The sequence below is a fragment of the Plutella xylostella genome, chromosome 22 (assembly GCF_932276165.1).
Source record: "Plutella xylostella chromosome 22, ilPluXylo3.1, whole genome shotgun sequence".
NCBI classification, from domain to species: Eukaryota; Metazoa; Arthropoda; class Insecta; order Lepidoptera; family Plutellidae; genus Plutella; species Plutella xylostella.
The window spans coordinates 3,197,967-3,225,609 of record NC_064002.1 but is presented as its reverse complement, the minus strand read 5'-3'; the positions used below and the strand labels follow the sequence as shown (position 1 = coordinate 3,225,609).

The following is a 27,643-nucleotide window of genomic DNA, read 5'->3' as shown; positions in this document are numbered from 1 at the left end:
TAGAACAAACCAGTTTCGTGCCCTCCTATAGGCTTCCCCTAAGACTCGCCACAGCACTCTACTCGGCATTCCTCATCTAGCCACTACCGGCTACTTGTCTTGTGAGGTCGTGCGTCGGTCCAACGGCCGGATGGCGACCCACGCTTAGAACTAAAGCTGTTTATTCTCATCGCTCAGTTGAATGCATATTTATAAATTGTTTATGCACTGAATTGAATTAATGTGGTTTGTCATTTTTTTAATGGTATGAACTATTCGCGATTGTTCGTGATTTTGGATAGGTACCTAGTTAATGAATGAAACGCCAATAGTCAGTACCATGTATTTATTTAATACTAAATCGACGTCCATAAATCAAACATTTCTGAAGTTTCGGATTCAAAACCTTACAATTTTCTAATAAAAACAGTTTCTCTAGGTTGATATGAGTGAAACATTTAAAATATAATTAACTATTTACAGTTCATTATTATAGCTACACGTAAAATTTGATTTATAATTTCGCTCAGTACTCTGGAATTTTGTAACTTAATGAGCTAATTATTTTCCTTGGCCTAAACAATTAATTTCACTATCAACACAAGACAATATATATTGAACTTATAAACAATGTATTTATATACAAGAAGGTGCTAGATTCGGATTATTAATGCAAGAAATTTTGTAAGAATTAAATATGTAACACAAATTACATAATATTATTATATGTAGTTAGAACTTAAAATATAATGGAAATGAAACTACCTAAAATACCTTTGTATACAGAAATATCCTCAACTAGTAGCTCTCCTGTTGCCATTCCACATTACCACTAAGTCATTATTCAAATTTTAGTCAAGAAAAGTTGAGAAAGATTATGGAGAGTCAACATTTCATATACGATCTCATAATAACACTGTTTTTACTCCAAACATCCCTTAAATATAGTTACTAAATAACAATATAAATAATGAGATCCAATACATAAATATTATAACGTATCATTCAATATATAAATTTGACTACACTTAGCAAAATTCCTGTGATTTATTACACAATCGATAATGGAATATATCGTAAGATTCGACCACATAATGACAATGCTGGTAGACATTGTTCTTGGAGACACTAAAGGAAGCTCTATAGTACATTTAGAATTATTACACTTTACTACTGAAAAGTTTATGTATGTTTATGTAGGTTTGCGTAATTATGAGTGCTGTAAGATTTCCACAATGCCGCTGGGTCAGTTAAATCAAGAAATGATTTTTTTAATTTGTAATGTGAGTTACTTAATCTATTGTTGTCGTTTACAAAAGAAGTAGGACTATTTCATACACGTTGAATTGCATGGAACTATGTATCACACTAACATTTATATTATTTTGATTTTGACTTCAAAGAAGAGAATAGTAGAAATCTTACAGCTTCATAACTAAGTCTTAAATAAAAAACAATTTGTCAATCTAAGGAGATGTATGTGTAGGTTTCATTATATACACACACATGTGGCACAAGCTAATTTCAAAAATCATTTAAAACCTTAATTACACAAGATATGCTGAAAGAAAATGGAAAATGAATCGGAACTACTAGCTAACCCAGTTGGAAATCTCAGTTGTGATAGTCGTAGCAAGGTAAATTACTGCCGAAATCAAATTTACACTGTGTGTATAGATTGCTTATTAATTTCTGCCAAAGAGCCCATCATTTAATTTGGGCGACATTTCATAGGAACACCTTGGTCCGATTCTTTATCATTGTATCTCTGATTGTTACACAAATAAAATACTGGTTAACTAATAATACTTATATTTATTTACTTATTTAAATGAATAACCCCTTCATAATACTGTTTCTTTATGTCGTAGAGGCCTCCTTTTACTGCGCAACAAACCTAGATCAGTAAACTGGATACAAATGATTTGATTTTTTCCTTATATCAATAAACTTTTAAGATTACATTAGTCATGAGAAGCAATTTGTACTGTATTTTTTGCTATTTAATTTTAAAGTGCAAGATAATAAAAAAAACAAGATTTTTTGATAGAAAATTGATCCCAGTAACTATTGCAGATTAAATTCAAACTGAATGTCTCAGAAATACTTCTAATTAAGTTATTTAAAATATTATACTTAAAAAAGCATGTTAAGTATTTGAGTTAATGTTGAAATTCAATACCGACGAAGTGCATAGAATTTAGCTTATTTGTAAGACTTGAATAATAAATAGTGCAGATCTTATTTCACTACAAGATACTTTCATAGCAAATATTATGTTTTTATTAAATAACTTTTATTAAATTCATTATACAATATAATATGCACTATTAAGTGAATTATTCGGTTCAAAAGAAGGTATTATACACTATCATTTATTATGGTGTTTCATCGAATTATGCTAGAATAAAATTCATTCATCCTAATCTCATATATTTAATAGGTAAGGCACTCCAATAATTTTGCTGTCTTTGTCCAATTTTTTTCATGATAACGCTGTATTTTAAATGAAGACCAAGAATGGAAGGTTATTTTTTAATTTATCAACGTAGGTACAGTAAACTACCAACGTACGTTAGTTGAGTCTCTTAAGCTCGAACAAAGCAATTATCTCGCCAAAATATTTGTATTGTATAATTTATAATATTTAAATGTATAATGAGCTCTTCGAGTTGGAATCAAGTTTATTATAATGTTTAACTACATTATTTTTATTGGCAAAAATGCCATGATTGTGTTTTGTGACCCCTTTTTTCAGTTAATTCGTTGTCAAAATTATATGGTAGGTCGCGATGAAAAATACTCAATTGTGTTAATTTCAAATAAGGGTCATTTCATAAAACACATGGTTTATTATTTTGCCTAATTCCCAAGAGAGCTATAAAACAAAATATTCACACTTGTTTACCAAATCAGTTAATTCCTATCGAATTCATTTAATATTTTAAGACTAGCGTCTCGAACTCTTTGTGAACTGAAATTGTATGGAATCATTTTATCACAGTCAAATTATTTTAACTTAACTCATTCATTTAACATTTTTCAGGTTCAACGTAAACAAACAACAATAAGTAGTCTACTAAATTATACTTTGTTTAACACTAAATACTAAGTACATTTTATAGTTACTAACAACGAATGGATTCCAGCATTATAAAGACTATCAGGACTTGGGAATTATGTTTCATGGTTATGAATTTTTCTAACACGTTAAAACCCAGACAGAGATCTGACATCAACTTAGTTGGACCCCTAATTATTTAATTAAAAAGCCATTTTATTCATAAGTGTTATTACCTTTAAAAAGTTTATCAAATTTGACTACCTAAATATACACGGGCTGACTTCGTTCTAGCTGGATTGTTTCATTGTGTTGTCTCGCCTTTCCGCGTTTTATAACCCTTTTAGAATCCCATTTACTTAACTTGTATTTTACACATTACTCTCATGATCCCTGCACTATATTCTGACATTAATCCATCCTCCAGGCCTCACTTTTGGGAAAGAAAGTAAATATTGAAATATGAAAACAAGTTAAGTATCAGAAAAAGCGCCCCTCGCCTCTTATATCGTTAGATAGTATACACATCAGAGTAAGTTTGTAAGTGTTTCCTAATACAGTGAACATGAGGTTAATTTCAGCAATACAATTTCGTTGAGCTTTATTGCCCATCGATCCTGCGACGCAACTGGGTCGTGTATATTTGTCTAAAGGTTGGTCCCAATAATTGCTATTGTAATTAGGGTGCGGGCGAGGGGCGCGGGGCGCGGGGGCGGCTGGGCTGGCGAGTAAAGGCACATCGAGTCGCGCTTCAAGTTATCCTACGCAATTTCTGTACCTAATACATTATCATTTAATGTTTCCTCTAAACTTGGAATAGGGAACAACTAAATTAGCTAATATATATCCTATGTTGTATATGTATGTATATTTTAAATTAAACTTCACACCACAATTAAACCAGCTAACTTGGTTTTGTTCTCGTAACAGTATTCTCATATCACATGCTAATGTTCCGTTAGGTACATCGAATACGGCAACGCTACTCATTTGGCAACATGGTGTTGTAACTAAAAAAATACGACTATGTCAAAGACGTCACCTCTTGGGGACACCTAGTATGTGGTGTCCTCACACTTGATTTCGCGTGGGGCGGGTTGGGACCACTGCGGCTCGGGCGCGTCCCAGTCGAAGTCGAAGTCTGCGGCGTCTTCGAGGGCGCTCTCGGTGCGGCTGAAGGCTTCGGCGAACTTGCCTCGCTCGGTGGAGCCGAAGGCCTGCTGGAAGGCGGGGAGGGGGACGACGGCGGGCCGCGGCTTCTCCGCGGGGGGCGGGGGACGCGGGTCCACTCGGGGCGCCACCGCCGGCACCTCCGCAGTCGCTCGCATGCACGCTTCGCCGCTGTACTGATCCTCATACATGGAGTACGGAGTCGACCGCCCGTCGCCGTACCCTAAGCTCGGCGGGTGCGGATACGAGCCCTGAAAGCATAATTTTTCTGTTATACGGCTTCATCACAGGCATACTTTATTTGTTATGACGGCCGACTGGTGTAGTGGTAAGTGACCCTGACTGCTAAGCCGAAGGTCCCGGGTTCGATTCCCAGCTGGGGCAGATATTTGTTTAAAGACATTTATAATTATATTTAATATCGTTAATATTTATATTTAATATGTATATAATTATCTATCTATCTATCTATTAGATATATTTATTTATTATTAGGTAAAGGTAGTAGTGATATACTATATAACCTTGATGGATCTGAAGTCTGGCGTGTAGCGCATCTGCTCGCGCGCGCAGGAGAGCGCGGGGGAGGACCAGCCGCCGCCGCCCCAGCCGTTGCCATTCATCATGCCCATCTGGAATTGGAAAATATTTTCCTGTTAAGTACAAGATCTCGGCAGGAAGTAGACTAACTTCCAGTTTCAATCACTCTATCTACGGTATCTACCGATGACTGGTAGTTACTTTCAAACTGTCAAAATCGTATGAAAGTACCAGTCATCGATAGATAGAGTTATTGAAACTGGCAGTAAACCTGTTACAAATTAAAAGTAGGTATACGTAGATGCGAGGATATCTGTTCGATACCGGTCGATAATACTTTAAATATTAATTGTATGTGGTTAGATTGAAATCAATCTAAGCTCTTTTTGTAAGGTAGGTTGGTTCATTGTAAAAATAAAAAGATATCCGTCGTAATCAGTCTTCATCTGGTTTTTATACTTTTGTAATTCGGCGCGGTCGCAATTATCGGAATAATTGTGATTTTGTGAGTGCACAACAAGATTTCTTCGGACTTCTTCTTTGATGGGCGCCCCTCGCCGAGCCCTGGACCTTCAACGTGACTACGTGAGCCTATCTATTTACACTTAAATTGATACCTACTTACCGGCGATACTTCAACCTGATTTTATAGAAATAGGGCTAAGGCTAAATGAGGAAATGGCAGGATGAGTAGTTAATACTCTTCTAAGGACTGATTTCCTCATTCCGCCACTCTACTACCGGGCACTTCTAAAGTCTTCAGATCTATGTATTTTTTTTCTAAGTACTTAGATAAAATACTAACCTGATAATAGTGCCACATCTGTGGTTCGCAGTAGCCCGGCCCTCGCCCACTCATTCCGCAGTCTAAGGGCGGCTGAAATAAAAGAGAAGTAAACATTAAATAACACTACTAATTGAAATCGTCTCAAGTTACTTAATTAATTACAATTTGACGTAGCTATTTTTAAAAAAACACCCTTCCGTTCTAAATGAGGAAATATCTATGTATACCTTAGGCTTGTATCTTTCTTGCTTTTTTTTTTTTAAAGTGACAATACAAAAGTCGGGATAATTCAAAATTCTAGAGTCTACCACCAAGGATCCCTTAACCATATTTCCGCCATAAACGCCGTTTTTACCATTTCCTACAGATATGGTGTTTATTTCGACTGTCGGGGCTAGTTAGCACACATCATGTAACAGCCTTAAGTTCGATAAATGGTATCGATCCGTAGGAAGCGCGCGATGTTTCTCGGCCGCTCCCGAAAAAAGGTCACAGTAGATGAAGCCTCATTACTACCTAATTTGATCACACTGAGTTTGTATGTAAGTATTCTTATATCGTTTCTACTCGTATCATTTGTAACGCTGCCATTGATAGAAATGTTAGGTACCCATGTGTTATTCGGCCTGAAACAATTATATTGAGTAAGTAATAAGTATATTTTTCATACTATTATTTAAAATAAGTTTGCATATCTATTAATAAATAAGTTGTAAAAGTATTATTCCTTAAGCGAATAAAGCGGTATGCGGTAAATTTTGGTTCGCGAATAACATCAAACAAATCTGGGTTATACTTATAAGATACCCAATTAATAAAAAAACAATTGAAAATCAGCAGCAGAAACCAAAGCAAAAATAAACTTCTCATTTTACGATTACGTTAAACAGTAGTTAAGATAAACAATAAGTAAAAATAGTTACTCCCACTCCTCATTAAGCTTCAAATTGGCCGTGCAGTGAGCGTGGCGGAGTGAATAGCGATGCAGTTGGAGTGGCCAGATTGTGCGGGATAGCGGAGAGGGCGCCACTCAAACACGCTGACTCCGCGCCGTCAGATAGGAGTTTAACCACACGGGAAAAGGTGGGGTGTTGTAAGTTAAAGTGTTTGTCTGTCTGTCTGTGGCATCGGGGGCTAAAAAGACGGGACAGGAAATGATAGATTTCAGGGTGTAATTTCTAAACTGTTTTTTCCTCTATTTTGGGTACATTAACCTAGCCACGGGATAATATTCTACCCTATAAAACCACAATGAAAAGTTATTTCTGAAATTTATAATTCCTTTACACTTTTATGGTTGCCTTTTATAAAGTCGAAACTTTTGAGACGAAACCTTTCTTTTCTGTTTTCAATTTGTTGTATAAAATAATAAATTGTAATGTGAATATGTTTGTAAAACATTTTTAAACTCTTTCAATGGGTAAAACTTCTGAAACCTTACAAAAAAATACAATATGGGAGTATAAAACATACACATAAAGAAACCATTTTCAATGACATTAAAAACTTTCAACTAACTTTACGTTTATAGCAAAGTAAAACCGCAGAAATTACAATAATTCGTTTCCGATCCCTCAAATACGCATTAAAAACCGATCTTCCCAGCCAAACCCAACTTTATCCGAACTTCCACTAAAAGTTAGCAAAAAGGCTGTAAGCGTCCGACCTTTGCCCCTGCACGCTTACCATAGACAAATTCAAAAAAGGAACGTTTAGCGTTTAAGCCCAGCCCCGCGATCTGGCGGGTAGATAGTGTTTAGCGGGGGGTGGAGGGGCGGCGCGGGGAGGGTCGATCGATGTCTGTCACGCTCTCTCTGCACCGACACTGCACCTTCACCTGCATCTGTGATGGTATGCTCCTAGTAGCTTGGTAATACCATAGACTAGAGGTCTAGAGGTGTATGGGGATATTAGTTAGGAAAAAGATACCTGATTGATCTATTGCCGCCCGCGATACATACATTGTTATAATTTGTTTTTAAAACAGCTTACACATAAAACTCGAAAATAATTAATAAGCAGCTTTTTAATATACATATTCACATAATATTTTTGATTTATTTATAGAACGACTTCTTTGTAAATAAAACTATGCGCTTAATTCTGTAAAACAAGTCCAAAAACATGCTACTAAAAATCATAGCTAAAGTTAACGGCCATCGGCACTGCGACATTATAGCAACTTCAAAGTGCACCGTTCAACTTTTCAACTCTCTTTTCGCGCCAATTCAAATGTACGCAACTTTAGTTTAGTTCAATTTGTTGACAGCAGATAGCGCTACGAGCACGTGGCTACGCCGCTACGCCGTAGCCGCTACGAACTTCGTAGACATAGAATGAATAATATGAATTGATAGGCTACGACGGCCGTTTTGTGTGTGTCGTGAAAACTTTTCTGAATGAGAGAGAGTCAAATTATTTCATTTTTATATCAGTTAATAGTTTGGCTGTAATAATCGATTTTAAAGTGTAAAAAAATACAGTTCTGAAAAAATAAATGTACCTATAAGTATTTCATTTTGAAATCAGACACGTAAAAAAGTTTTCTGAACTGAAAATAGACTTGTTCAATGTTATATGATTGTGATAATCACAAGTTTTGCTAAGATACAGCAGAATAGGTACTTCGTAAGACACATATTAAATTGTTCCTATCTTACATAAAAAGACAGAATACAATATTGATTTTAAGTTTTATAAAAAAAATGATAAATTGTATTGTTACGTCGTAATTTTGTTTGTTGCTATTAACATAAGGCATCTTACCTATAATCCCTCTATAATTCCTGTACTATAACATTCATTAATTTCTCCAAGCAAGTTCGTCGAACGGATAAACCCCGAAAGCCTTCATCAAAGTGAATTATCCCAACACGTTACACTACTGAAATCCCGCTAGTGTGCGTGTTCCAAGCCCTTCAGTAGAGGCGGGAGATTTGCAGCGGGACTAACTATCGAGCGGGCGGCTGACGGCGAATCCGCCTTATTCACGGCCCATCGCCACCGGAGACCGATCGAAACCAGCGACCTACCCGCAGTCGGCCGAAGGTGCGAGCGAGACGGGCGCAGGGGCAGGTCGCTCTCGCTGCGTGAATCAGGGGTGCTGAACCCACGTAACTTATCGATCAGTGCGCGGCTTCCACGACACGCGGAAAATCAACCGCTGACAGCTTTCATAGGGCACCCCCCCGCCCCGCGCCGCACCCCGCGCCCTCATTAGCGCCTTTGTCTCACTCACTTGTCCGCTGTATTACCCCGCAATGATACCGCTGCACCATCAACTTCCTGATACAGGTTTTGGCAACTTCACACGGCGCTCCGTAATTTTATGGCGGCCTTTTTACAGCTCGACGCTTCGGTCTTAAAATATAACGATTTTTGCCACAGCACTGGAGTATTTTGCTGATTATCTTTACACAGATTTTTATGGTCGCAAAGTTATTATGTTTGTTATTTGATAACACTACGTTTGATTTGTCGTAACTTCTGTGCAAAATGTGTGAATAATAAATACCGCGATTGAAGGTTATGGTTGAAAGTAACTTTGAACAGCGATTAATATCTATTGAATAGAGCAAGAAAACATTGAATGGAAACAGGCAAATAAACATTTTCATTCATGAACTCCGCTGTCATTTGTCAGTTGGTGCTTCTTTTTATAAATCGTCGGTCTATCATTCATGGAATCGTCGATTAACTTGCGACAATAATAAGTGATAGCTTAGAAGTTGAACTTCATTGTTTGTTGGCTTTATTGATCACAAAGTAGAAGTAGTAAACTTACTACAACAAAAAATATAATTGTGTAGCTTTAGTCAGCTTCTTAATACCCTTGTGCATGTTTAACCAAATATAGACTGATGACTGTAAAACAAAGGAAATAAAGGAAGCGAGCCTTCACCGCCACCCCGCGGCCACGCATAAAACAAGTGACGGTGCAACCTCTAAGTTGACACTGACCTACATACAAACACAACACGCACCAAACTCAACCAACAAATATGTACCGCTAAGTCCACAAACCACTTCATGAAGCCAACACATCCGCAACTTCAAAAGAATCTATCGCCTCAATCCCAAAGTTCAATTTCATTTGCACAAACGTAGAACGTGACTTGGTAATAAACTGATGGTCAATTTGTTATATAGATGATTCGTCGCTCGTATGTTCTGTTTAATAAAGCCGATATTTGGGTGTTACCAAGTATGTAAAAGTTGGTTGCTAAGGACGCAAAAGGTAAGGATTTGAGGGTCAATAAAATTTGGGCGCTGTTGAAAGTTTGCAGCATGTGTCAGTACTACGAGGTTTTTATTGAATAAAAACGTAAATACTGAGTTGAAATCATTTATATCCTGTTTCACAATGTCTGGTTAATGGCTATCTGTGAGATAAAATACTTGCTGTCACTCTCTGTTAATATTTTTTTTACAGTGACAGCAGGTATTTTACCTCACAGTTAGCCACTAACCAGACATTGTGAAACAGGGCGTTAGTATGTTTTTTTAACGTAAACAATAGTCAATAAATAACGATAGATAGGTGCTTCATGTAAAGTGTTGGTCCCTACTGCGGGAAAGACTGCGCGATCAATACTGGGGTGGAATCCCGTTATCACGTCGCGAATGAAATACTATCAGTGCACCATGGGGGCTATGGTGTGAAACCTACGTAGGCTGTAGTGTATCTCTTAAAGTAGAAAGTAAAATTTATGAATTGTATGTATGCTTAGTATCTTTAAAATTACAGGACAGATTTAGATGCGGTTTTTTGTGATTAAAGAGAATGGTTTAATATGTCATTATTATTATCCCTGAGATTGATTCTACGAGAAAACCTACTCCGGTAAGCGTCCTTTGTATATAAATTCAGAAAAGTAACGTCCACTTCATCGGTATTGCAGACGCCGTTTCTACATACATTTACAACGTTTGGTGCGATATGTACGATACGAAACGAAAGAAAACAGAGTTATAGATAATATAAATCATTATATTATACTTACAGTAGGCGGCAACGGGACGTGGTGATTGGTGCGCGCGCGGGCGTCGCGGCGCGCGATCGCTCGGCGCACGCGCATCTCTTTCGACGAATACGTGCCATAGTCTGTAATCAAACATGGACGACTTTAGTATTACCGAGAAATTGACATAAAGTAGAGAGGTTTTTGTTGATGAAATTTTATATCTTTTTCGATAACTATGAGTCTGTGATCGAAGACGAACTATATTAGAATAACCAAAAAAAGCACAAATGAAATTGGAAATACATAGTATAGAGGCAAACATAATTATATTTTAAATGAAATAATGTTATTACGTAGTAATTGTAGAGTAAGTGGGTATCTAATACTCATAATCGTCATCAAAATACATATATACCTACCTATTATGGCAACTGTTCAGTCGATATACGACAAGTAATATGAGATCAAGATTCAAGAGTATATGTACTCGTACTTATGGGTGTCTAATTCATGATCAATGATCACTCAATAACAACTCAGTATTTCGAATATGAACATCGGAATGTGAGGCTCAGATTACAGTAGCAATGTTTGGTTCGCTATTTGTAAACAACGCATGCTATGCAGGAAACTTGTAGATAAATGAATCTTTAAAAATGATTGTTTTGTACAAAGTATTATAAATCGGTCCGTTGATATTGTTACTGAAAATAGGCAATAGCAAATTGAAAAATTCACAAAACTGCTTAAACCAGAGAAATACTACCTATCAATTCTTCCTATTAGTTAAATAAATTTGTATTTCTATTTATACAACAATTTGGGCCGAAATAGATTCAGTCGAAAAACACATTGCCGGTGGCTATAATTACAATGTTGTATCTACCTTTACCAGCCACCCTAAGGAAGCCAGAGCGCTTAAATCATTTATTTTCGTAACATCATTTACTTCTAGCGATTCTCCTCTTAAATCAATAATATTCAACCTCGACTCTTGGATTGTTAGGAAAACATTTTTCCTTCTATGGAATCTTTTATTTTTTTATCCTAGAACCTTAATCGATGACCAATAAGTAGGCCGGTATTATGAATATTAGAAATATTTCAAAATAGAATAGAATAGAATAGAATAGAATACTACTTTATTGACTAAACAGAACACAAATAACAATTTATAATACAGTGAATACAACGCAATAGGCGGCCTTATCGCTAAAAGCGATCTCTTCCAGGCAACCTTTGGGTGGAGGAGAGACTAAAAGAATAAATGAGGAAGGTGTACAAATGATGTAGTAAACATTCAGTTTTAATAATAAATACTTAAATACATACATACATAATATACTCAAAGATAGAGGAAATAGTTACAAAGATTATATAATATAGAGGTACTAAAGCAAGATGGAGGAAAGATAATGTTCTTTTACCTGTTTTTTGAATGCTATATCTGTCTTCGCAAAACGGATATTAACAGGTAATGCATTCCAAAGTCTTATAGCTGTAACCGTAAATGAGGTACTGTAAAATTCAGTACTATGTGATGGGAAATCTAATAGACGCATTTGTGATGATCTCATTGGTCTGTTGTCGGGATGGTTTTTGAAGATAAAACGCTCTTTGAGGTACGCTGGAGTTGAGGGATTGAACAGCACAGAGTAGAGTAAAGAGAGAATATGAGCATTCCGGCGAAGGCGAATTGGGAGCCACTTGAGTTTATTGCGATATTCGGATATGCGGTCATATTTACGTAAACCAAATATGAACCGTATGCAGAAATTTTGAAGGCGCTCAAGTTTATTCAGTTGCTCCTGGGTGATATCTGAATAGCAGGCGTCGGCGTAGTCGAGAATGGGAAGTAAAAGAGTTTGTGCAAGCGAGATTTTAGTAGCGGTAGGTAGAAAGTTACGCAGTCTTCTCAGGCTGGCAGAGGATGCAAAAATCTTCCGACTGACTTCACAGATCTGTGGCACCCAGGTTAGGTTGGTGTCGATGAGAATACCCAGATTCTTCACTTTATCGGCAAAAGGGATATTAACACCGTCAAAAGTAATCGGGGGTAGTTGAAGCCAGTCAATTTTGGATTTCAGTCTCGAGCTGCCAACCAGTATCACTTGAGTCTTTTTGGGGTTGACCGTAAGCCCATGACATTTGCTCCAGTCAGAGATCCTATCGAGGTCAGAGTTCACCATCGATATGGCGTTATGTAGCTCTTGTGGAGGCGAATGACAATATATTTGAAGGTCATCTGCGTACAAGTGGTAGGAACATGAAATGGTTTGAGATATGCCGTTTATGAACAAAGCGAAGAGAAGAGGAGATAAGACGCCACCTTGCGGGACTCCGGCATTGGTGCTACACCAAGTTGAAAAGGTATCTTCAATGCGTATCCTCTGCCGGCGACCACGCAAGTAACTATGAAACCAGCCAACAGCTTCAGGAGATATGTTAAGTGAACTCAGTATTCCAAGCAGTATATCGAAGTCAACGGTGTTGAAGGCGTTACTGAAGTCAAGCAGTGTTAACACAGTAAGCTCACCTTTTTCCATGCCCCAACGGATGTCGTCGTTTATCTTAATTAATGCAGTAACGGTGCTGTGACCAGAGCGAAAACCGGATTGGAAGGGGTTCAGGATATTGTTTTGGGAAAGAAAGGAATTTAATTGATGATGCACCAGGCGCTCAAACACCTTAGAAAGGAAAGATAGGATTGAGATGGGACGGTAGTCTGAGAATGAGGAGGGGTTGGACTTTTTGGGAATAGGGGTGATTTGTGCGTCTTTCCATATAATGGGAAAGGTTTCTGCATCAATGGAGAAGTTAAATATGTGAGTTATTATGGGAGTGACGACATCAATAATGGGGATGATCATATTTCGACTAACACCGTCGCTTCCAACTGCATTCGAGGTAATGGATACTATGTTCTTCTTAACATCACATTCACTGAATTGGCTAAAAACAAAAGGGGAATAATTGGGAGTAGGCAAAGATGAGAGACGAGCAAGTGTGTCTGATTTAGTGGAGCCACTGAGGGCCGATGATGAGGAAAAGTGTTGATTTAAGGAGTCTTTGTTAATATCTCTGGGTAACGCGTTGTGCTGAGATTTTCCAACTCCTAAGGTTTTTAGAAATTTCCAGACTTTAACCGGATCCCCATTTTCTACCGATTCGTGAATATGGCGTCGTTGAGCGTCCCTACACGCCTTGTTGCAGCGATTCCGTGCCAACAAATATTTGTGCTTGTTGCGCTCTGTAGGATTGCACTTGTACCGACACTTAGATGATGCTTTACGGTGCATTAAAGCTTTTATATCATCGGTAAGCCAAGGAGCCGGCAAGTGTTTAATTTTAACAGCTCTGACTGGAGCATGTCTGTCATACAGGTCTACCAAAAAGGAGTTGAGAAGCTCTACTTTACTGTCAACTGTGTTGGCGCTCAAGACTGATCCCCAATCTAAATTTTCAGCATCAGACCGAAGCTTTTCTACATCCATACTACCAAAACATCGCTGCATAAGTATTCTCGGCTTAGCTTTAGGTGGGCGAATTTTATAAGAAAGATGAAGCAAGTCATGATGTGAAAAGGCATCAGCACTGCATTGGCCAAATTTTGCAACATGATTACTTGATGAGACTATTGTAAGATCGAGCAGAGAAGGGGTACAGTTAGGGAGGTGATGCGTAGCATTAAGAGGAAGGATATTTAAGTTGCTTGCGTTTAGAATTGATTCTAGAGAAGAAGAACGGGAATCTTTTTTGAGGAGACAGGTGTTAAAATCACCCATTAAAATTATATGAGAGTATACAGAAGTAAAGTCTTCGAGGAGTTTCTCGAATGAAGGAAAGAAATTAAAACGGAGAGTGGGACAATAATAGACTCCAAGGAAGACTTTTTGTTGCGAAAGTGTAACCTCAATAAACAAATGTTCAGCGGAATTTAGTGGAGGGGGTTGAGCGGACATACTAATAACAGTGAAAGGAATGTGAGCACGAAGGTAGATAGCCACTCCTCCTCCTCCAATACCTGTTCTGTCATTCCGAATAAGTCGGAAACCTGGAAGGGAGTATGAAGTAGTTGGGAGACATGGTTTCAACCAGGATTCTGATACTAAAATAGCGTGAAGGTTTTTGTTGTCAGAAAACGTTGCCAGCATATCAGAGTAGTGGGCAGGAATGCTTTGGGCGTTAAGATGGACGACATTGAAGTTTTTAGCAACATCAGAAAAGTTTGTGATGAGAGTGTCTGAGAGGGATGGGATACTTAAAAAACTACTGTCAATGCTGTTCAGTTCATCGTCCGACGTACAGGAGAGGTAATTTTCACCATCTATGCTTTCATCTAATACAGACATGTAGTACCTATGGTTATATAAATATAATTATAATAAGAAATAAACTTAAATAATAAATAACTATACTCAATAATAAATAAAGTTACACCAGTATTTACCGCGTAAGTAAGTAGGTACAACAAACTATAAATCAAGTCAGTCATACATACACCCGCCAGCTGCCCGTTTTCACTTATCACAGATTACCTAATTAACATTAACAAAATTTTGTAAAATATCTAATACTTATTCGCAGAAATACAAAAAAAATAAAATAACACAGAGTCAAAACATTTTAACATGGCAACTCAATCTGTGAAAGCAATGTCAAATTTACGCACAAGACACACAGAGTAAAATAAAACACTATGACAATGACAAGACACTTGACAGTTTAAACTTTGACATTCAAAATAAAATGAAAAATTTAAAGTTCAGGTAGAAAAAGAAAATAAACAAAATAAAAAGCTGTGATTACAATTAAAACTACCTATCATAACACTATGACCAAAGATCACGCAGACTTTTGGATTGTGGCTCGTTTTGGACGGGCTTTGGTTGATGGAGCTTTCTCGCTACCTTTTTTAGCAGCCCCCGGCAACGTACTGGCGACCGACGATGATCCCGCGAGCAGTGTCGGCGGACACACAGCATCCAGTTCGGCGACAGTCACTGCTCGGTGCCGCTTACCATCCGGGCTGAGCACGAACACGCACCCATCCCTCGTCCAGCATCGCGACACGCCGACCCGCTGTCTAGCCGCCATAAAGGTGTCGTGACGCGGCTTGGTCAGAAACTCAGACAGAGTCACTCCAGAGCCCTTGAGTTTGGTTTTTGAAAACCAAATCCTGTCCCGTAGTGAGGCCTCCTTTAGCTTCAGTACAACAGGTCTTGGCTTCTCACCCACACTGCGTCCCAGCCTGTGACAATGCCTCACATCTACCTCTCTGCAAAGCTCTGGGTCTGCGAAGTGGCCGGCAAGCTCTTTGATGGTAGCTGCTGTGGTGTCCTCATCTTTGCTCTCCGGAACACCATGCACCAGCAACATTTTGCGACGGCTCCTCATCTCAACAGCATCCATGCCCCGAGCCAGAAATTCTACCTGTTGCTGCAGAGTTCCCAGAGCAGACATAATGAAAGCCCGGAATGTGCTAAATTCTGCAGCAAGTCCAGTGGTGGTCGGGGGGCTTGGGGACTTCGAGTTGAGCTGCTCCTGGAAGCTGGCCATGCTACTGCCGAACATCTCCTTCATCTCCTCAAGTGATTTGGTGATGGATTCCATTTTGAGGTTATGTTTAATCCAAACAATGTCTTGTACAACTTCTTAAAGTGAATATATTAGCTGGCAGGTATAATGGTGTCACTGACTTTAATAAACCATGAAGTACAGTTCTATATATGTAAGTTTTATTTATTTATATTGAGAGCTAAAAATTTATTGTTTACTTGTTGACACCTAACCTCCAAAAAAAAAAAAAAGACCGTGTTGCACAAAATTTCTCCACCGTTGTCCGATACAATTTTTGTATTTGTCCCCCCATGCTAAGAAGATGTAGAAATGGCTTTAAAGCATTCATAAGAAACCCATTGCTTCCAGTCTTTAACTCTCATGTCTTTTTAACGTCTTACTTGATCTTTGAATTACAAATTTGAATATGAATTGAATAAACTTGCATGCGATTACACGAAAGAGTTCATTTCCATATTTATGGATTGTTATTAATGCGTCAACGCAACTTTACCGGGCATCGGGAGCGCTATAAAAAGTCTACAAAAAGATTGCTAAATTACCCGGCAAGGCAGCGCCGGCCGAGAAACACTCCTCTTCCGACCGAGCTGGAAAAGTCGAAGGACTTAAAGTAATTCAAGTCTCGCTAAAAGTAAGAGTCGGAGGACAGATAGTGAGTGTCTTACGTCATTATAAGAGGCACCCCTGTACATAACGTGCACGGAGGCACTCTAGGTATACATGTGTGCGGAGGGGCACGCCGGCGGGTAATATATCGTGGCGTGTTTCAGTCGCTGGTGTGAATCGCTGCAGACGCCAGCGTTGGGTCCCGGTCAATATGTAGAGTGGTTCTGCGATCAATCGCGGAGAGCGGGGCCGGCGCGGCGGCGCGGGCGGGGTCGGGGGGACCACCTGTGGAGCCTACCCCCCTCCCCCGCCCGCCCTGTGCCGCCCGCGACACGTGACGTCGACGCCGAGAAATCCGCCCAAACGTAAACATTAATTCTAACTTCATTGTTCGGCATAGCAGCTGTAGCGGGCGTCATGTCAACTCTCGGACGCAATCTTACCGACTATTAGTAAACAATAGTATCAACATCGCGGGTTGTGTACACAACTAGTGGCGGTACGTACGTAGCTATGTGAGGCACGCTGTGCTGCCGCATAATTCAATTACATGCCACTGTGTAGTACATATGTATGCACAGTGGACAAGTAAGTACGACTTAAGAAAATTGTGTTAGCTATACGCCGATCGATAAGCGAATGGAAAAGAAACAAGATTTTCTGAATTATACATAGATTGTGGAAGTCGGAAAAACTTGTGAGAAATACTTTCATAGCGTAGCTAAATGGTATGTCCAAAAGAAATACCTAAACCTCTATAATAAATTACTGATTAAGCAGCACAGTCTGTATGTATAAGGGGGTAGTGGATAGATAAGCGTTTTCCTGCACGTTTTGTTTTTTGTCATTTGCTTAACTTAGTTACTTTTGTACGTAGGTACTAGACTTTCCATCTCTTCGCTTTTACCTTATGGAATAAATACGTGAGTAAGTAAGTAATTGCTTTATTCATGGCTAAATATATATTTTTAAATCCTCATCATGAGCCAGTGTCTTATAATATTCTACTAGCTATTTCTATCTAAACATATATTGCAAAGCAATAAAGGAATTGAGTGAAAATTTTACCTAGCTAGTAGCAACGTCAGTAAAGTTATGTAAGTTTTGTTAACTTTACTTTATCATACACGTGACTTTACTTCTTTGTGTACACGAAGTTAACGATCTGTTATGTCCGCACAGAAAAATGCAAACACCGCATTACGCGCATTCAATCATTTCGCAATTTTAATAACTAAGTACATACTTAGGTCACGTTTAAAATTTAGTCCCGAGTCGCGCGTCGTCGGTGTTGAAGCTAAAGCTAATTAATGTGAATAGTGTTAAGTGAAATTCATTAATAAACTGGTGAAGTTAAAAAAGGAATTTTCACTGAAGAGACTCCCGCTGCACGCCGCACAACAGTGGTGTCAGAAGTGGGATCCTCTGGAAGAACTATATTCGTATAGTAGAGGATCTTAAACGAGCCGCCTGCAGCCCTTTGGTCTCCTGGGTCGACGATCAGTCTCCGCTCAAGTAGCGTGAGCCCGCACCTGCCGCACTGTTCCCATACTCCGGTCGACGGTCAGTCTCCGCCCTACGCGAGCCCGCACCACCTTCGCTTCATCATCAGCTGTTCTCCTGATCGACGGTCAGTCTCCGCTGTATAGCCGGAGCCCGCGTCACGCGCCGAACATCTTCGAGTCATCACTGTACTACGGGGTCACTCTCCACGTGAGTGAGTCGCCATAGACCTCCTGGGTCTCACGGTCTCGCCCATTGTTCCAGAGCCATGCTTCGTGTCCTGCTGGTCTTCGGTCTGTGAGTGATCTTATCAATATCTATTCCCAAATTTTAAAGTGAATCTAAAGGCCTCTTAATCAAGTGCAGTGTTAAACAAGTGTTCACAACTCCAACTCGCGGAACTCAACTATTCTACTTCCTCTGATTCCTCTGATTCTTACTTTCCAATTCCACTGTATCTTACTGTTTACTTTAATAATTCTATTCTCTGTATTCATTTATATAGTTTATGAAGAGCATAAAGTCAGAGTTTCAGATTAAGACCAAATCTGAAGAGCAATCAGATTCCGAATCTGAGTCCACTGAATCTGATAAATCTCAATTATCCGATTGTTACCCAAAAATGACTGATAAAATTACCCTCAATGTCCTCACCAAATTCATAAAGCCTTACAATGGTGATACAGCCACACTCCCAGCCTTTCTTACTAATTGCGAAAATGCCATATCTCTTGCTTCTCAAGAACAACAAACTTTTCTTTTTAAATTTATTATATCGCAATTAGAAGGAAAAGCTCAAGTTGCATGCTCCCTTAAATCTTTTGAAGAGTGGAGTGAATTAAAAACTTTTCTTAAAAGTACTTTTGGCGAAAGAAAACATGAATCCCATCTCTTAATCGATGTTCAGACTTGTAAGCAGCATCCATCAGAATCAATTTCCCAATATGTACTTAGATTTGAGTCATGTTTAACCCGTTTACAGGCTGAAACCCAATTTACTTGTGAAGACAAGTCTGAGTTGAAAGGAAGAATAGCAACCACGGAAAGAGTTGCCCTAAATGCATTTATGTTAGGTATAAATTCCAACATTGCTTTTATTGTTAGATGCCGTAACCCGAAAAATCTTAGCGAAGCGATCACGCATGCCCTGGAAGAAGAAAAACTTCATAACTTGAGTAAAATTTCATTTAAACCCGCAAAAGAATGTACCATCTGTCATAAAAAGGGTCATAACAACTCTGAATGTTACCGAGTTAAAAACAATCAAGGTCACAGGTCATTTCATATAAACGCGCCGTCGCCGTCATCATCAAGGAATATTCCAGTAAATCAAAATACCAATTTTAATTCTAACAATAATATAAAGTCATGCCGATATTGCAAAAACATGGGTCATACCATCGACGAATGTCGCAAACGGAAATATAACATGCAACGACGCGAAAACACAAACTATGCGCAACGTGATCATAACCCGCCTCGTGTAAATTCAAGTTCAATCAACTTTTGCGACGCCAATAATGAATCTGGGTCAAACGATAATAATTTAAACTAAAAAAGATTTCGGTTTCGTGTCTGCTGGAATCTCAAACCCAAAATGGCACAAAAATTAGTAACCCTTCGAAATCCACTGACTCAATCCTATCTTCATCTCAGCCAAGGATGCTGAGTCCTACTAACTCAACCTCATCTCAGCCAAATATGCTGAGTCATACTAACTCAAACACATCTCAGTCCCCGCAACTGAGTCCTACTAAATCTCTTACATCTCAGCCAAAGTTGCTGAGTCATACTAACTCAACCTCATCTCAGCCAAAGATGCTGAGTCATGCAAACTCAAACACATCTCAGTCCTCGCAACTGAGTCATACCACATCTCTTACATCTCAGCAGAAGATGCTGAGTCATTCTATGCCAAATACATCTCAGTCAAAGATGCTGAGTCTTACCAAATCTAATACATCTCAGTCAAAGATGCTGAGTCCTACAAATATAAACTCATCTCAGTCCCCGCAGCTGAGTCATACTACATCCAATACCTCTCAACCAGAGAAGTTGAGTCCTTATAACTCAAATTCATCTCAGCCAAAGATGCTGAGTCAAACTAAATCAGATTCATCTCAATATACAACATCTCAATCAGAGAAGTTGAGCTTGAGTTGTACTAAATCGAATTCACCTCAGTCACAACAGCTGAGTCCTTCTATACCTACTACATCGCAAAACTGCACAGTTAACAACAGCAGTGGTGACAAACCGTGCTATCAAATTAATTCATTAAATAAAAAGATATCATTACCACATGTATATCTAAAAACAAGTCACACTGACGAGAAACTTTGTTTCTTAATAGATACGGGTGCAAGTGTCTCTCTCGTTAAACATGCACGCCTACAAAAACCGCCACCGATTGATGGCAGCGTTATCCATATAAAAGGGATAAATAGCTCTGAAAATTACAGCGAAACTTTAGGCTCATTACAATTACACATCGAGCACCCATTTCCAAATAATACTACATTATCATTTGATTACAAGTTTCACGCTGTCCTGAGTGACATCAACCTGGACTGTGATGGCATAATAGGCAACGATCTATTGCAGTCATTAGATGCAGATGTTCAATATTCAACTAACACTCTTCTCATACAAGGTTATTATTTGCCCATTCATTTCACACAACCCGTGTACATAATACCTTCTCGATCTATAGCCATTGTTGAATGCGCCGTATCGAATGACGAGTCGGAGCTATCAAACTGCAAGGTAGCGCTTATCGTGGATCACACTGTTTCTGAAGGAGTCTATGTTTCTAATTGCTTAGCAACAATAAAATCTAATAAACGAGTTAATGTTTCTATTTTAAATACTACAGAATCTGATGTCAAAATCATAGACTACCGAGTTCATTTAACCCCTATCGATTTCAATTTGGAAGATGGTGAATCCACTTCCGAATCAATAAATAAAATTACACTCTCTAACTCCAGTCGATCTCAACAAGTTCTCAATAATATACGAACTTCTCATTTAAACGAACAAGAAAAGAAAGCATTATTAAATTGCTGTTCTGAATTTACTGATATATTTTATTTGGAAGGTGAACCCTTATCGTATACTTCTGCTATAAAACATTCTATAAATACGGGTGATTCACCTCCCATTCACGTGAAATCCTATCGCTTCCCCGAGTGCCATAAGGAGGAAGTTGGCAAGCAGATTCAAAAGATGCTTGACCAGAATATTATCATCCCTTCAAATTCACCATGGAGTGCCCCAGTCTGGGTAGTTCCCAAAAAGTTAGACGCCTCCGGAAAACGAAAATGGAGAGTTGTCATAGACTATAGAAAATTGAATGACGTCACTGTATCGGAAGTTTATCCGCTTCCACTAATTAATGACATTCTCGATCAGTTGGGTCATTCCAAATATTTTAGCACCTTGGACCTCGCAAGTGGGTTCCATCAGATAGCTATGGACCCCCAAGATGCTGACAAAACTGGATTCTCCGTAATCACAAACGGAAGCACTTCCGGACACTATCAATTCACTAGGATGCCCTTCGGACTCAAAAATGCTCCTTCTACATTCCAAAGATTAATGAATACCGCTCTTTCTGGACTTCAAGGTCTCCACTGTCTCGTATTCCTTGATGACGTCATCATTTATTCACATGACCTTGAATCCCACATTCAAAAACTAAACCTTGTCTTCGACAAACTTCGTCATTTTAATTTAAAACTTCAACCAGACAAATGCGAATTTCTCCGACGTGAAGTCGCATACCTAGGCCACGTCATCACTGATAAAGGTGTTTCCCCAAATCCCGAAAAAGTGAAAGCTGTCTCCGAATTTCCAGTACCAAAAAATCCCAAGGACGTGAAATCCTTCCTCGGACTCGCTGGTTATTACCGTCGCTTTATCGAAAACTTTTCGAAAATAACAAAGCCTCTCACGTCACTTTTAAAGAAAGACGCATGCTTTCATTGGTCCCAAGAGCAACAAGAAGCTTTCAATTTATTAAAAGATAAACTAACTTCCGCACCTTTGCTTCAATACCCCAACTTCGAAATTCCTTTTGTTCTCACTACAGACGCCTCTAACTACGCTGTTAGTGCAATTTTATCTCAAGGAGATATAGGTAAAGATAAACCTATCGCATACGCCTCAAGAACACTCAACAAACAAGAAGGTAACTACTCTACAACGGAAAAAGAGTTATTAGCTATTATTTTCGGTGTAAACAACTTTCGACCCTATCTCTATGGGCGAAAATTTAAAATCGTCACAGATCACAAACCATTAATATGGTTATTTAATGTTAAAGACCCTGGCAGCCGACTTGTTCGATGGCGCCTTAAACTAGAAGAATACGACTATGAGATAGTCTATAAACAAGGCAGATTGAACTCTAATGCAGATACTTTATCGCGATATCCAGTATGTGTTCTAAATCAAAATATTAACGAAACTACATATGAAACATACCTTAAATTACAATTTACAAAATCAAATTTAAATAACACCACCATCGAAGAACATTCAGAAAGATTACTTACATCTAAATATAAATTAATTGCATGCCCGACGTCTCTAGATTTTGACCACTCTATGCCCCATTGTTATGAAATACTATCCGACTTAGAGAATGCCGCTGAACTGTTATCAGCTGAGCGCGAAGTACCGTCCGTGCAAAGTGTGCAATCTAAAAATAGAACATACTATTTATTGTATACTAAGGTGCATCATTACGATGAAACTAATTACAAAACAATTTACGAACTTTTGACGAAATTACGTGATAAAATTCTGAAAGAAAATCAAACCGAAACCGATCTTGCTATTTCTGATTTTACAGAGCCTTTCACAAAGTTGGCATACACAAAAATCTATAATATGATATCCTATATATTTCACAATACCAACATTACTATTCATGTTTATAAAAACCAATTAATATATCCAACCCCAGCTGAAGTTCCAAAAATCTTAAGTGAAAATCACGGTACCCCAATCGCTGGACATCCCGGAATAAAACGAATGTTTAACAGAATTAAATCTGCATATTACTGGAAAACTATGCGGACTGATATCGAAAACTTCGTTAAAAACTGCAAACTTTGCCAAATAAATAAACCTTTAAGGTCGAAAAATAAAGCCCCAATGGAAATCACATCCTCAAGTACCAAGCCGTTTGAGAGAATCGCTCTCGATTTTGTCGGACCTCTACCGGAATCCGGTCCTGAAAAGTTCCGCTTCATACTCACCTTACAAGACGATCTTACGAAATTTTCAACCGCCTATCCATTGGCCTCCTCCACTAGCGAAGATGTTGCAAGAAGCCTAATACACTTTATGTCACTGTTTGGTTTTCCAAAATCCGTCCTTACAGACTTAGGAACTAGCTTCACATCCGAACTTTTCCGACAAGTAACTGAAATTTGCAAAATTAAATCTCTCTTCACAACTCCTTACCATCCCCAAACAAACGGTGCGCTAGAACGCAGCCATGCTACGCTAAAAGAGTATTTAAAGTCATTCGTCAATGACAATCATGATGATTGGCATTGCTACCTATTTACAGCCATCCTAGCATACAATACAACCCCACATACTAGTACTCAATACACTCCCTACGAGTTGTTATATGGCTACAAACCGTCTATTCCAAGTTCGCTTTATGAGACAACATCAAACACTACCTATCATGAGTATATACGCGCTTTACAATATAGAATGCGATTTAGCCGTCAAAAAGCTCTCGAAAACATAACACTAAGCAAAGAAAATTCCAAAAAACAATACGATAAAACAAGCAGCCACGTCACTTATAAAACAGGTGATTTAGTTTACGTTAAACATCATCATCGCCTCCGAAAAGCCTTATCTCCCGTGTGGAAAGGACCTTACAAAATTATAAAAATGAACGGAACCTATAATGTAACTTTGCTAATAGGTAGAAAACATGTCAAATACCATGTAAATGAGATAAAACCAGCACATCCTTAGTTGTCCTATTTCCTTCTATTTCAGATTGATCGGCATCGCCCACGCTGAAGCCACGATTAAACCAATCGTGCATAGTCCTGGTGTCTTCTTTGAACCACAGCTTCCTATTCATTTTTACAACGACTACTGGAAAGTAGTTACTCATGTAGATGTCTTTTCACTTACGCCATACTTACTAAACGTCGAATTAAATATAAATAAAACATTTAATCTGTGTAGTAGAGTACAAAATGTATCAGAATTATTTGTCGCTGATTGTTCAGACATCATTAATCCTGCTAAGGTTTTACTTGAGTCAAATTTTATTAAAAGTGAGTCTATTTCTCATCTAATTTCGGATCAAAGTTCTAGTCGTTCTAAACGAGCTTTAGAATTCGGCGGAGAAATTTTAAAATTCTTTTTCGGTACTCTCGACGCTGACGTCGCGAGGAAGTACGACGACGCTATCGCCGCTTGCCAATCTAATGAACAAAATTTGTTTTCTCTTATGAAAGAAAATATTCATATTGTTAAATCTAGTATAAATAATTTTAATGAAACTATTTTTAAGTTAAACGTAAACGAACAGAAATTAAATGGTCGTTTATCTATGATGCAGTATATTTTATCAAACATAAGTCGTAATAATAATGATTTAATTAATATAGCTAGGTTACAAGGATTCAATAATTTAATAGAAAGTTCTCTTCTTACTATTTCCAATATGTTAGACAATATCCTAAACTCGGTTTTATTCGCAAAGGCAAACATTCTACATCCGAGCATTTTATCTCCGTCAAAACTTCTTATTGAACTTGAAAAACGGTCTAATCATATAAAAAGGAACCTTGATTTCCCGATTACTTTAAATATTAATAATATTCACACTATAATAGATGTTTCCAAACTTACTTCCTACTTTTATAATAACAAATTAGTATTTGTCCTTCAAATTCCTTTGATTGCCCCAACTAAGTTTAACTTGTATAAAAACATCCCTTTACCAACCCCTCATGGTCAATCTGAACCGCTGACCTTTGCTCTGATAAGTCCTAGTAAGAATTATTTAGCTATTACTGATGATAGATTAAGTTACTGTTTGTTAGATAATATGTATGAATGTAAGCTCATTAATAATCAATATTCGATTTGTCCTCAATGTTCAATATTTTCTAGTTTAAGCAATCCGTCCTGCGAGACGAGACTATTAACCGAAGTTACAGTAACATTACCTAATGAATGCAATTCAAGACTTCTTTACGGTACTATCGATATTTGGCAACCACTAAATAATAATAAATGGATCTATGTACAGTCAAAGCCTAATAAATTAATAACTAAGTGTGGTAATTTTGCTAAAGAGTATTCTTTATTCGGTACAGGTGTACTCACACTCACCGAGGATTGTATTGCATACTGTAAGACTATACAATTAATACCTACTACAATGTTTACGATATCAATTAACAGTGATTTACATTTGGATTTCGATATTACTCAAGATGACTGTTGCAAAAGAGACTTATTTAATAACACAATACCTTATCTTTCTCCGGTATCATTAACTAGTATCGATTTAGAATCTTTAAGACATGCTTCTCATAAATTAGATAACTTGGAAACAGAATTAAATAAGGCTCAAAAGCAATCTCATATAATTAAATACGGTTCATATTACACTAGCACTACATATGTTTTGACAATACTTTTTATCTTATTTTGTGTTTATAAATGTTGTAGATACCTAACACGTAAACAAACTTCTAATCGCTGTATTAACGTTTTTCGATGTAATAATAGAAAGTTAACTAATTCTAAAATAAGTAAATCTATCGAATTATCTGAAGTTTCCATTGATGATAAAAAATCTGTTAAATCATTACCTCCAAGTGTCAAACATCTGTCAAACCGCAACTTATCAAATTATTGATGTTTTAACTATTATCATAAGATCTTTAGTTTTTATTTTTTTTCTCTATCTCTTTTCTTTTATTTTCTATATCATTTTTTTTTTTTATTAAGATGTCTCTAGCTTCAACTTCGATTACATACTGCGCTTAACTCTCGCAGAGATAAGCTCCGTTTAAACGGGGGGGCTGTTATGTCCGCACAGAAAAATGCAAACACCGCATTACGCGCATTCAATCATTTCGCAATTTTAATAACTAAGTACATACTTAGGTCACGTTTAAAATTTAGTCCCGAGTCGCGCGTCGTCGGTGTTGAAGCTAAAGCTAATTAATGTGAATAGTGTTAAGTGAAATTCATTAATAAACTGGTGAAGTTAAAAAAGGAATTTTCACTGAAGAGACTCCCGCTGCACGCCGCACAACAGTATAAACAGCATAAACAATGAAAATATTAATCTTGTTTTACCTACTTGCTGCTTACAATATCTTATATCATAAAATTCTTTCAGGTTTATTATTTCAGGTCGGTAGACTGATCAGTCAAAAATCATTGAAGTACATTCTTGAATTATTTGGTTAAGGCATAGAACATTATTACCCTGAACTACTGCTTCAGGGGGCAGATATTCAGTAACTGAAAATTCTATAAGATTCAACCTTTTGAAGGATAGGAAAGTTTATACCACAGGCGTCTATGTTTATACCCTCACGCTCGTATACCAAAGGGGTAGGAAGATACTGTTAATCAATATAGTCATCAAATAATGTAAGTAATAATAAGAACATGGAAAGATACAAACCCATTTGCATGGCATGGTCGGGGTGCGTGGCGTGGGGCGGCGCGGGGTAGTCGCAGCGGTAGTACCGCGCGTAGGGGTCGTAGTACTGGTGCGAGTGCGCGGGCGCCGCGCCCCAGCCGCCCCAGCCCGCCCAGCCGCCCGCGCCGGAGTAGCCGCAGCAGTCCATCGCTCTACGCGCCCGCGCCGCGCCATGCTCGCCCGCGCGTCCACCGCCACATCACACCGCTACCCCACCAGCTCAATCGCCAGCCGATCCTCACCACACCTGAACAAACTTTATCTGACAAAACAACAAAGTGAAAAGAGCGGTCAGCGCCCGCGTCGCGCGACGAGGCGGGAAGCGCGGCCGGGCCGGGGCGACGTTAGTTAGCGGAAAGAGGTCGGTCGAGTTTGCCGGCTCGGCGAGGGTGCGGGCGGAGGGCGCGGGGCGCGGGGGGCGCGCTCGCCGCTCGCGCTCGGCGCAGCGCGCGCTCGACGGCAGCCGACTGAAGCGGGCGGTCGATACGCGCCGCCGTCGCCGCCCGGCCCGCCCCGCGCGCCGCCCGCCCGCTCACTCGTGGGCTATTGCGCGCGAACTTCGCGAACCCTAACGAACATTTTATATTTAGAACCATGCCATGATGAAACAATTAATCAATAATTGCTCTATTAATTAGTTGTACTTTCGTTTTCTGTGCATTAAGATGCGGAGCGGTGGCCGCATCAAAACTTTCAGCGGGGATCTAAATAGAGCGCCGGCTGAAACTGAGAAAAAG

The 27,643-nt window shown here is 38.6% G+C and overlaps 1 protein-coding gene across 1 annotated transcript; it reads right to left on the bottom strand.

The window, feature by feature from the left end:
- Positions 1 to 310: 310 nt before the first annotated feature.
- LOC105384179 lies at positions 311 to 27,607 on the bottom strand. The gene is made up of 5 exons (XM_038122392.2): positions 26,889 to 27,607; positions 10,541 to 10,641; positions 5,556 to 5,627; positions 4,735 to 4,842; positions 311 to 4,461 (listed from the first exon to the last, which is right to left on the bottom strand). Exons 1-5 carry the CDS (start codon positions 27,052 to 27,054, stop codon positions 4,096 to 4,098), a joined length of 813 nt encoding a protein of 270 aa, XP_037978320.2. The 5' UTR covers positions 27,055 to 27,607; the 3' UTR covers positions 311 to 4,095.
- Between the last annotated feature and the right edge of the window lie 36 nt (positions 27,608 to 27,643).

Coding starts and splice junctions, on each gene's coding strand:
- LOC105384179 (XM_038122392.2), bottom strand. CDS start 27,054: ATGGACTGCTGCGGCTACTCCGGCGCGGGCGGCTGGGCGGGCTGGGGC. Junction 10,642..26,888: donor CGACCATGCCATGCAAATGG/GTTTGTATCTTT, acceptor GTTTGATTACAG/ACTATGGCACGTATTCGTCG. Junction 4,462..4,734: donor CAGACTTCAGATCCATCAAG/GTTATATAGTAT, acceptor TTATGCTTTCAG/GGCTCGTATCCGCACCCGCC.